We start from the raw sequence: 11,977 nt of genomic DNA, 5'->3' as shown, positions 1-11,977 counted from the left end.
ATCTGCAACCCAAAAATTAACTAAAATATGTTCACATTTTAGTATGTCACGATGTTATCTGCAGAAAATTAAATAAATAATTACCTGGCTGAATCTCAGGTGGTGTTCTTCCCCCGGTAACTGGAGGCTACCGCTGACGAAAACCACAATGCCGCCGGTTGGGGACGATGGCTGGGAATCAATGGTGCTTATCCAATGCTTGCTTTGATCAAACGGCAGCTGTTTAAACTTGGAAGATATATCGTCAGAGCGTCAGTAGGCCTTCATTTCATGTGTCCAAACCACCGTATACGTAACCGATTTTCTCTCATCTTTCCTTCAATTTCGGCTACTTCTACTTTACCTCGGATATCCTCATTCCTAATCTTATCATTTCTCGTGTGCCCACACATCCAACAAGCATTCTCATCTTCGCTACACTAATTTTATGTACATGTTGATGCTTTACCACTCAACAATTAAATAAATATGTTCACATTTTAGTATTTCACCATGTTATCTGCAGAAAATTAAATAAATAAATTACCTGGCTGAATCTCAGGTGGTGTTCTTCCCCCGGTAACTGGAGGCTACCGCTGACGAAAACCACAATGCCGCCGGTTGGGGACGATGGCTGGTGGTGTCCTTTCCTGATGAAAGACCGCACTTTCCAACGAGGGAAAATAAACTTTACCACTGAGTCTTTTACTTTGACACAAATGGACGGATTTGTATTATATTTTAAACATTCACAAATCTCATCACAGTAAGATTTCAAAATCCTATTCAAAATTCACTTGGAAAATCTCTAGAAATCAACCAGAACTCCATTAAATTCCATAGATTTATAATTACTTCCATTAAAATCCATTAGAATATAAGATTACATCATCCAAACAAAAGTGAGATACCAAATTCTTAACGACCCCACAACAACAAGGCTCATTGATTTGCAAGAGTCAGGAAAGAAACATCTATCATACACAACGTTACTCGTGCTTTGCAAAGAGGCTGTTCCTGCGAAAGCAAATTCTTAGTGGATAATAAAAAATAAAAATAAAAAGTGACCAAATTTTAGAACAAAAAAAATTAGTACGCGTCAACAATCCACACATTCAACCCCCAAAATTGAACTTTCACCGTGCACAACTAGCTAATTAAAAGCTTTTTTTTCCTGGTTTCAGATTACAATCTAAACTTTTGAAGCCAAGAGATTTCCCTCCTCTCATTGTCTTTTCATACATGAGCCGAAAACATCTCTTCCACCGGTGCCCTTCAAATTTATCACCAGGCCTGTTCTTCAAGGCTCGAGTAAAGATTCTATCCCACCAAAAGTTATATACCAGAAACTACCTTCAATGAACGAATACTTTAATACGAATACCGCTCACAGTAAGTTGTGCAACCGGTACATAAATAGACGCCTGAACAAAACGAATAGCTAGATGACGCCTTCATCCAAGTACAAGAATCTCACTTCACATGCAGACAGAGCCACAGAAAGACTTAAGTATTGGCTACTATCAACCCTGTGACTATTCTTAGGCAGATCAGTTACTACATGCTCATATAAAGATTCTAAAAACTGAGGAATACGAATATAATCAAGGGAACTTTAACGAAAAGCTTCTGGTACTGTTCACTTTAGCAAAAAACCACATTTTTACACTAAAAAGTCAATCCTTGTACTATTCACTTTACCCTTTATTTTGTCCTTATCGTTAAAACTCAAAGTTTTCAAGTCATTTTCATTAGTTTTCCTTATAATCAAAGCATACTCGCCAATAAAATGCATTAAGTTCTCTTTTTGCACCCATATCGAACAACATATAATTGTTCAATTTTAACAGATAAATGGTACTGACTATAGTCTATACCCCACAAACCCTATCTCAAGCATAACCAAGTTTTCGAACCTCTTTGCAGACACAGGAGGTCATCACAAATGACAATCTAGTACATACTTTTGTGGAGCAATTCATCTAGCAAATGCGAATCACATTCACCTAATCAAGTTATACCCAAGGGAAGAAATAAAGGAAACTAACGAAAAGTTCAAAAAAACTTCTCTTTTAACGAAAAGCCCTTTTTAAAGGTATTGTGAATAGTATCAGTTAAAGGTAAAAATGTGGTGTTTTGTTAAAAGTAAACAGTACCAAAAATGTTTTGTTAAAACTCCCAAAAAATAATGGCACGACAATGTACGTAAAGACAGGAAAGTTCTGTTCGCAAGGGTCTGCAGATAAAGCAATAACAATACTCGTCTAACAGAGATGAGTTATCGGTTAATATACTATCTTTAACAAGTAAAGCAAACAGCTTGGTTGCAATGCCCTGGTCTGCCGACGACAATACCAAACAATATATAACTAACACCATAAACGCAAAGCATACGTAATCAGGCGAAATTTTCTAAAACATAAATCTCGGTTAAAACATAACGTAAGCCCTGCCAATGCAGGACCACCAACTATCAAAAAGTACAAATCTTTTTTCTTCATCAATTCGTTACCAAAGTTTTCACTAACACAAATCTATCACCTTTGTAGAAGCTCAATTCACGAATTGACATCCTCTTCCTCGCCGAGCTCAGTTCCAGCTGGTAGGCCAAAAAGCATGCACCCCGTAACCCGTCTTCCAGTTATCCAACTGAATGACCTTCTTCACCGCCCAGAACGAAACACACAGCGCAATAATCATCACAAGGCGCTGCGCCTTGACATTTCGAACCGTAACAAGCACGCGGGTGAGGAATGCCAGCAACAACCCGACAATGGTGTACAAGAATCCGACGGTGAATCCCTCTGTTCCTAGCTGCATTCCGGAGCCCTGGTAGAAAAATATGAGCTTGGAAGGATCATTCCTATCAACCAAAAACATTGGCATGTTCCTAATAATGTTATGCATTGCGCCCGAGACGCTGAAGAAGTAAATGAAAACCGATCCCGATAGCCAAATCCTCGGATCGTGAAGCAATGTCTTGCCACTGTAAATCTTCTTCGCAATGAACGGCGTCCAAACCAGCCAGGCAATGGTTGCGAACATAATCTGGTTCTTGGACAGCATCGGAGGCCGATGGATTGGACCCACGACGAGTTTGGTCTTGGACTCGATGAACTCGGACATTGACTCGGCCAATCGGGAGAAATCGCCCTGGTCCATCTGCTGCGACTCCTTAAGGCCGTGGGTGGGGCCGATCAGGCGGATGTGCGGCAGCGAGTTGACTCCGAATTGGGCAAAGCTGTGCTGCGAGTCCTCGAACTCTATGTCGCAGAAGAAAAGCTTGGCGTGGGAGGGGGACGACGGGTCCTGGTTGTTCTCGATGAAGGAGGTGGCGACGACGGCGAACTCTTTGCGGAGCTCCTTGAGGTGGAGCTCGGACTTGTCGTGGAGCTTCGCGGAATCGAAGAAGATGAGGACCCAGTAGGGTCGCGGGGGTTTAACAGCGGTGAGGAATTTGGCGAGGGAGCGGTCGTCGAGACGGATCACTCCAGATTTGGATCGGGCTTGGAGGGAGAGGAGTTCGGGGACTGGGTCCGGGTTGGATTCGGATAACTCGGTGAAGGCGGCGAGGAAGAGGACGGCGGTGGTGAGGAGGAGGAGGGAAAGTTTCGGCATTGAACCCATTGTGGGGGTCCAATTGTTGCAGAGAGGGCGTTGCTTTGTGGGAAGAGGAAGACGAAGCCTCGACGGGTAAACAGTTGATTTTTAGTCTTCGAGTGTTGACTTTTTCGTGTGGAGGATGAGAAGGCTAGAATCTGCGACATGTCGTTTTGTCCAATTGTATTTCTACGTATGTACTATTCACACACCCATTCCCCTCCTAATTTTCGATCGTCAGATCGAATGAATGAAGAAGACAAATAGTAAAAAATTAACAAGGGTGTGTGAGACGTACAAATGAGTACTATCTATTTTTTTTGTTTCCCTTTGATGCAAGCGATGCCCTGGGTACGACCTTTGATGCAAGCGATGCAAAGAAGAAAATCGAACTTAGTTTGCTCAAATAATGAATTGGAACCTAAATTTACATGCAGAAATGAGTTAGGTCACTTGATCATTTTTTTGATCCGAAAATCTAAATATCCAAAAATCAAGAATTACATTTGACAAAAAAGAAATCAAGGATTACAAAACTCATTTTGCTTCATTATCCTCGTTTATAGTTTGCAAGTTTGATAAGTTTACTTGGAATCCAGAAATCAACCGTTTATAAGTTGCTGCATCAGGTTTAAGCCCCAGCTTCAACATTTCATCATGAAGTTTCATAGCCTTTCTCAATTCCTTCGCACCGCAAAGCCCGCGAATCATGATCGTAAAGCTTGCACTGCTCATCAGATCGCGCTGTCTCATGTAATCAAACACTCTAATTGCTTCTTCAATCCTCCTTGCTGCGAATAGTCCACTGAGAAGTACATTGTAGGTTGTTGCATCCAAACTGCCATCCAATTTTTCCATCTTGTTATGCAATGCAAGAGCTGAATCAATCTGTCTTCTAGAGCAGTAACGCCGCACCAATGACGAACAACAAATCAAATCCAAGTCCGGTTGAAGCCCCTTGTCTATAACTACATTCAACAGATCTTCAGCCCCTCTCCATCTACCCCTACGACATAGAAACGATATAAATCCAGACAATTCCGATGCACACGGGCAAAACCCTCTTCTTATAACATCCATTAACAACTCGAACCCTTCATCAGACCGCAGTTCCTTGCAAAGAAGGTCTGCAAATGCACGATAACTACTGTCATCCACTACAATACCCCTTTCAGAAATCACACGGTACACATGAATTGCGTCTTTTGTTCTCACTTCATTAGTCAATGCTTTCAGCACAAGGCCATACGTAGCATCCTGCAATCCAATTTTCTCATCATATGCCTTCCTAAAGAACATCTCAGCCGCACTCGTTTTACCCAACTCACAAAGCTTCTCAACTATCGAATCATACTCAGAGAAACAACTTTTTGGAAGCAATTTCTTCCCTATCATAGTATTCATCACCCTTTCAACCACTTCCACAGCCCCAAGTTTACATGCTCCATCAAGAACAGAGCTATAAATACTAAACCCCGGGTCCATTTTTCGATCACACATCTCATTCAAGCGGTAAAATGCAGCATCAAAATCGCCACTTTTGCTATAACCATCTACAAGAAGATCATACATTACAGAATTATAAACGCCCGAATCGAAAATCCTAACAATTCTCTCAAATTTTCCATCTTTACAAAGAATCTGAGCAACGAGAGACCACGTAAACCTGTCTCCTAAAACCCCGTTCCGGAACATAACGCCATAGAAACACCAGGCCAATCTAATCTCGTTTTCTCTCTGAATTGCATTAAGCAGAGCGTTGCACGAAACAACAGATGGAACAAAACCCAGAGAATTCATCTTCCTAAACACTTCTAATCCTTCTCTAAACAAACCCTTTCTTGAATAGCATCCAAGAACAAAACTCAACGTTTCGGATTGAGAATCTGTACCTTCATATGCCTGAGTGAAGCTCTGCAGAAGCTCCGATACGTGATGGGTCTGGATCAGAGAATCCAAGATGGGTTTCGCGGCTCGTAAGAGACCTGACCCAAGAGAGAGTTGGACGATCCGGCAGTTGGATTTGAGGTCCGGTTCGAACCGTAAATTCGCTTTGGCCCAGTTGAAGAACTCCAAGGAGACTTGGGGGTTGTTCTGGGTTTTACGGAGGATTTGGAGGAAGAGCGGCGGCGTCAGCTTGGGGAAGAGGCTGAGGCTGCGGAGGAGCGGGACCCAGTTGCGTCGTTGTAAGAGGACGGAGGAGATTTGGGAAGCGAGCTGAGATTGTTTGATGGTGGTTCTCCAGCTGAGGGAAGAAGAAGCTGTGGGAGGCATTTGTTGATGGTGAAGTGGGTTTCTTCTGCTTCAACATTTTCCGGCGAAGAGGTGTTGATTTGGGGTCTCAGGAGCTCGAGATTGTTGGCAATGGCGGAGTGGGATTGATTTGGGATTTGGGTCGTAACGGTAGGATTGTTGGGTTGAGTGGAAGGTGAAGCCCAAACTTAAACCATGATTTATGGGGCTGTTGGGCTCTGATTCCCTTGGGACTTGTTTTTGTATGTAAAAATTACTAGAACAACAACAATAATTAAGTTTTATCCTACTAAATGAAGTCTGTTGTATGAATCGAAGCGCTACTATGTTCGGTTTCTGCATGAAGTTTTTTCGTTAGCTCAAAATACTCCATGTCTTTTCTTATAATCTATTTTCAAGTATTCATAGATCTTTCTTTATCCCTTTTCGCCCTGAGCATCTGTCTTATGACTGCATCTTCTAACCGGAGCAATTGTAGGTCTTTCATTCATGTGTCCAAACCATTTTAACGATTTTCTTTCATCTTATCTTCAATTTCCGTCACTCCTACTTTACCTCAAATATTCTCGTTTTTAACTATATCATTTCTCATATGCCCACACACCCAACAAAAAAAATATAAAGATAGATGAGTACATAGAATGGAATTAATTATTTTGTTGAACAATTGTTCAAAAAAAAATATTTTATTGAACAAAATTGATTTAACAAATTTAATAAAAATCCAATTGCAAAATACAAAAAACTGAAATCACAAGGCTTTACAATATTATGTGTTTTACTCCCATGGACTCAATGGGCACTCCACCGGCAATGTTGGGAATCGCTCGGAATCCTTGCAGTAATCATAGATCACCATATTTCTCTGTATCCAAGCATAATCCTTCTTCTGATCGTCGGATAGGTGCCAGGCATTATACTGGTCCCACCAGTTATCTGTTGTGGTGGAGACGCACGCAGGGAATGGGTCCTCCCATTGGCAAGCATCCACACTGAACTCGGTGTAGGAGGACACAAATGGTGCTTTCGTCCAGTCAGTCTTCTCCAGCCCACCTCTGGTGGCCCAACTGTCCGCGTTCCATATGCTGGAGAACAAGTACATTGGCTTCTCGTTGGGGAAGAAGTTGTTTGCTTCCCCATTGTTCTTGTACACCCTTATGGGAACTTTGTCCACAAAAAACCTATGACAAAAACAAACATATGCAAAAGATTGGTAAGTTTTGTGAATCACACGACAATGGTGAGGGGAGGTTCAAACGCCCATGCGAATCTTCTCTGTTATTGAAAAGATGAACTGTCATGGCGTAATACCAACTGGTCCTCTTTTGAAAAAAAAAAAAAAAAAAAAGAGGAAAGAGATGTATGAATACCATTTGAATAGTTAGATAGCAGAATTCTATTAATTAGACGAGTATGTTGACCTAACGATTCAAACAATATGCGTATGTCATATACGTTTGGTTTGCATAATTTCTTGTTTTACATAGAGATTGTCGGTCATATGTGTTTGTTTGTTATATGTAAACATTGTCGAAATCATCAAATAGGGTTTAGGCAAAACTATATTAATTAATCAATTTTTACTTATCTAACGGTACATATAGTATTATAAAGATTATCTGCCATTCGAATAGGTATCACTATCACAAATTGTCTAAACTGTTTGATTGGCAAAATTTTGTTGATCAAACGATTCAGACAGTGTTGATTAGACATAATTTCCTTTTTGACATAATAGAACTGTGGAAAACGAAGCATGTGACAATGTGGGAAATCACATCTCTTTGGGACTTGCATCATATAAAATAAAAGGAAGAAGAGCAAAAGAGAGATATATACTTACACAATCTGATGATTGTTCCAGAGAATTGAATAAGAATGATAATCCTCAGTCGGGTCAAACCAAAGCTGGTGCCTCATCTCTCGGTTTCCAGTTCCGTTCTTGAACACATTTGTCTGGATCAGATAAGGTTGCCCAGTCCTATTCCCCAAGAACTCAAAATCTAGCTCATCCCTCTCTGGCCCTGCTCCATTTTCTGAGCACATCTGCAAACAACAAGTACGTTTTCAAATCTCATTACACACGTATCCCGTTCTTCCTATAGCACTCACCGCGTGACGTGATAAGTGTGCTGTCGCAACAGCAATAAGGAGATATATTCCCGATTGTATGCGAGATTACTTACATAATAAGCTGTGACTACGCCCGCGGAGTCACCTCCGACCAACTTGATCTTCATGCTAAACCATCCAAATCTGTACTTTTGTTTCGTTTGGAATCCACAACCTGCTCAATTTTAAGAAAGGAAGGAAATAATTAAAGAAATCTTCAACTTGAAAGACGACGAACACACTGCCATAGCCAACTGCCTAACTCACGTTTACTGTTGCTCATATTAAGCCTTGTGTATGTTTACCTGTGTCTTTGTCGAGGGAAAGATACCAGATCTGCTTATCTGCTGAAGTTGTAAAATGGTTCTCAGACCACATTATACTGAAATTGTCGTCGAAAGAACTTGTCGTGGCAGCTGCTTCTGATGAAGAACAAGAAGCAGCTATGAAGACTGCAATGTAAAGAAGAATAGGCATTGGAAACGCCCTTCTTTCCATTTTCGGGCCGAAGAATTTGGAGCAGAGAGAATCCGAAGAAAGTGAGAACAATGGATGGGAAAGCTTCTTTCAGCTGGATCTCCAGGGGGAGGATGAGGAGGAGAGGTGCATTAAATAGTCAAGAGTTTGAATGTGACTTTAAAAAGGCTGGGAACCAAGTTGCATTTGTTTGTCTGGTATTTTTAATCATGGGTTTATTACTGCATATGTAAATTGTGTTAGTCGGTCAGCGCAACGTGCCAACCTTTTTACGCTGAAGTTCGAATCATTGGGTAGTTTTTAAACGCGACAGTATTAGAAGTGTTTCGTTAATATCTTTAACGTTAAACGTGAACAGTACCAGAAATGATTCGTTAATACTCTCTTTTTAAAATGACCAAACTAGGTTTAGAACTGGACTGAGGGAAGCCAGGCTGCCCCTTAATTGGTGTTTGGCAATTGGGTAGAGGGTGGGGTCCATGTGCTGCTTCAACGAACGTGATCGAATGTGAGTGGTCATACAACAATAGAACGTTCTTGGATCTTGACAACTGGATTTGGTTGTTGGGAGAAAATGAGAAAAGGAATTGGCCGAATCCCCCTCTTCCCTAACTTGCAGGAATTGTCAGTTTTCCTCTTTTTAAAATTTTATAATTAGTCGAATTTCTCAAAAAATTTAAGTGTCTCCTTAAACATTGAAATTTAAACAAAAAGTGCATGGGGTGAATTGGAGGAAGAGAAGAAGAAGAAACAATATGTTGATCAAATTAGGGATAAGCTTATATTTTTGCAATTATAATTAAAGTTTAGAGATGAAATTGGCCAATTATAAAGTTTCAGATGAGCAGTTAACTTATATTAATGTTTAGAGGGAAAACGGCCAATTATAGAAGTTTAAGAGGATAATTAGCTAAATTTAAAGTTCATGGGAAGTTAATAGTTCCTTACAAGCTCAGAGAAAAAATCAACAAATACCTCTTACTTAATATATTATCGTGACGATATTTCTAATATTGTGTTGTATTTTAAATTTCTCGTAAGACAGTGCGTGGTTAAAAGTATAATAATCTAGAATAGTGTCTTAGTTGCGTGGAAATTCTCTTAAAGAGAGGTATAATGAACTTGAATACTTTCTATGTGCTTTGATCAATCAAACAAACAAAAGTAACCTATAAAGCCCGAGATTTCTCCTTTTCCCCACAATTTAGGGCTTTTTTTTTCTTGTTGCACGTAAATACAGAGTTAATCACATTAAACAAGGATTTTTCCTGAGATTGGTGAAGTTTACGCTCCCAAAAGAGGTTGCTTTTCTTGGTTAAAAACATGACCAACATGCTAAACACCATAACCAATAACAAAGAAAGAACTGCTTCAAGACTAAAACTATCATAAATTATGGAATTTTTATTAAACTCTGGTGTACAACAGTAACAACAAAGTCTTTTTTTATTAAGTGGGGTCGACTATATGAATTATAGACCTTAATGCGCTCGGTTTTATGTTAAGTCTTCTGTGCCTCCAAGTACTCTATGTATTTTCTTATAATCTCATTTCAAATCTTCCTGTATCTTTTTCTACTCATTTTTCCGTTAAATCATTAGTCAAAGGTATAATGATCAAAATGTTGTAAATATTATGTGGATGGTCCACATGAATAGTTTGTTACTATTTATGCACAGTATTTTCACTATTCATTTGTGGAAAATTTGTAAAGTGAATAGTGCTTTCTTTTGTTTATATAAAGGAAGAATAGATAGATGAATGTGTAGAGTTCACGGGAAAGAAAGAGAGGAGAGAAGGAAGAGGAAGAGAGAGAAGGAAGAGGAAGAGAGAGAATAGAGGAAGATGAGAGGAGATAATAGAGAGAGTTATCTTTGTACTCCTATTATTTCAAATTATAATGAAAGCACCGCTGCTGCCCCGAGGACGTACTCCAGTCACACTGACTGTAGAGGAACCTCGTAAATTTTGTGTCTTGTTTCATTTATTCCACTGCACCCACAGTCGATTTTACAACACGTTATCAGCACGAGAAGCTCTTATGTCAGTGGAAAGCACAACGCCACAAATCCTGTTCACCTCCTTCAACTGGAATCTCACAGATAAGAAACAATTTTCATTTCATCTTCAAATCTCAGTACAATTGATTTTCTTGAAGCAACTATATATATTGTTGTATGACTGTATATCATCCTTTGCAGAAGCAAAAGAGTACATACTCAAAATTCGTAAAGAATTTGACAGCAATGTAAACAGCCTCTGAACTCCAACTTGCGGACCTCGGATGAAAATACTTTCTTCTTGAAAGTTGTTCGTCCACTCAGTATCTACAACATATCAAAATTTCAGAAAACTTTAACGGTGCGATCGTTGCAGATGTCTGAAATACTAAACCAGTTTCCAATTTCCGCAGAAAACTGGACAGCCACCTTATGAGTACCATAACTCTATTTCTGTAGCTCAAATCGAAATTGTTTCTTCACGAAAGTTGTTTGGTATCCTCTTATCCATATCATACTAAAATTTTGAACTAAATCTAACGGTTTGATCTTCTTATAAGTTGCAGACACTTTTGACTCCAAAACTTATGGGAACCGTTTCGACTTTTTCGAAACTCACCGGAGGAGGAACACCAATTGGAACTTATTGTTACTTTTACTTCCTGAGTAACTAAAAGGACTTGTTGTTGTGAAATGAAAACATTAATAAAATAAGGACAATTTGGATGGGTGCCCCGACAGAAGTGAAGGGAAGAAATAATAAAAAATAATAATAAAGTTGATAGTGGGAAGTTGATGAGACCATCACCATTATGAAAAGAAATAATAAAATTATATATTTATTTATGTGCATGGTGTTGGTTTAAAGCCCATGTCACAAGTTCTATTTATTTAAAGCAATTTATTTATAGTGGGTAGAATTATTACCCTTTGCTTTAAAGTTTTGATATTTATGTGAATGGTGCTGAATCAAAGCCCTTGTCACATGCTTTATTTACTTTAAAGCAATTTATTTACCATGGATGGTTTTACCGCCTATTGCTTTAAGTTTTGATGGTGCTGAATTAAAGCCCTTGTCACAAGCTTTATTTACTTAAATGCAATTTATTCATTATGGCTGGAATTACCGTCTATTGCTTTAATTTATTTATTGTACTTATCTTTTATTACTATGAGTATATACAGGACCTGAAGTTCCTTGATCAGATCAGAACCTGCAGTTTCTTGATCCTCATCATATAAAATGATTGGACCCGAAGTTCCATCATACAAAAGGATCAGGCATGAAGTCCTTTGATCCTGAAGATCAGGACATGAAATTCCTTGATGAGTACCTTAAGTTTGAAGTGTCACAGTACCTCAACTTAACTATAATAAAGGTCATAAAAGTCTCAGTCCATAGACTATTAAATAAGGACCAGAAGTTCCTTATGTCCATACTCAAAATGATTTAGCAGAAGCCTTTATTAAGCGAATGAAATTGATTTCCCGCGCTCTGCTCATGAAAACGAAATTGCCAATTTTTTACATGGGGACATGTAAACTTTACATGATGC

General features: G+C 39.3%; 3 protein-coding genes across 3 annotated transcripts; all 3 read right to left on the bottom strand.

The window, feature by feature from the left end:
* Positions 1-2,370: 2,370 nt before the first annotated feature.
* On the bottom strand, positions 2,371-3,882 carry LOC103434534 (probable dolichyl-diphosphooligosaccharide--protein glycosyltransferase subunit 3B). Its single transcript, XM_008372899.4, has one exon. The coding sequence runs from the start codon at positions 3,604-3,606 to the stop codon at positions 2,569-2,571; it is 1,038 nt and encodes a 345-aa protein (XP_008371121.2). The 5' UTR covers positions 3,607-3,882; the 3' UTR covers positions 2,371-2,568.
* Positions 3,883-4,005: 123 nt separating this feature from the next.
* On the bottom strand, positions 4,006-6,130 carry LOC103434535 (pentatricopeptide repeat-containing protein At4g21170). The gene has a single exon (XM_017332484.3). The coding sequence runs from the start codon at positions 5,851-5,853 to the stop codon at positions 4,117-4,119; it is 1,737 nt and encodes a 578-aa protein (XP_017187973.2). The 5' UTR covers positions 5,854-6,130; the 3' UTR covers positions 4,006-4,116.
* Positions 6,131-6,465: 335 nt separating this feature from the next.
* On the bottom strand, positions 6,466-8,577 carry LOC103434536 (probable xyloglucan endotransglucosylase/hydrolase protein 8). The gene is made up of 4 exons (XM_008372901.4): positions 8,250-8,577; positions 8,019-8,119; positions 7,676-7,878; positions 6,466-7,013 (listed from the first exon to the last, which is right to left on the bottom strand). Exons 1-4 carry the CDS (start codon positions 8,440-8,442, stop codon positions 6,611-6,613), a joined length of 900 nt encoding a protein of 299 aa, XP_008371123.2. The 5' UTR covers positions 8,443-8,577; the 3' UTR covers positions 6,466-6,610.
* Between the last annotated feature and the right edge of the window lie 3,400 nt (positions 8,578-11,977).

This window comes from Malus domestica, chromosome 05 (genome assembly GCF_042453785.1).
Source record: "Malus domestica chromosome 05, GDT2T_hap1".
NCBI lineage: Eukaryota > Viridiplantae > Streptophyta > Magnoliopsida > Rosales > Rosaceae > Malus > Malus domestica.
Note: the sequence above shows the minus strand (reverse complement) of the source record. Positions and strands in the feature narration are given on the sequence as shown.

Excerpts from the sequence above, each read along its gene's own strand:
- LOC103434536 (XM_008372901.4), bottom strand. The coding sequence starts at position 8,442 with ATGGAAAGAAGGGCGTTTCCAATGCCTATTCTTCTTTACATTGCAGTC. Across the intron at positions 7,879-8,018 it reads GCGTAGTCACAGCTTATTAT|ATGTGCTCAGAAAATGGAGC; the intron begins GTAAGTAATCTC and ends TGTTGTTTGCAG. Across the intron at positions 7,014-7,675 it reads TGGAACAATCATCAGATTGT|GTTTTTTGTGGACAAAGTTC; the intron begins GTAAGTATATAT and ends TTTTTGTCATAG.
- LOC103434535 (XM_017332484.3), bottom strand. The coding sequence starts at position 5,853 with ATGCCTCCCACAGCTTCTTCTTCCCTCAGCTGGAGAACCACCATCAAA.
- LOC103434534 (XM_008372899.4), bottom strand. The coding sequence starts at position 3,606 with ATGGGTTCAATGCCGAAACTTTCCCTCCTCCTCCTCACCACCGCCGTC.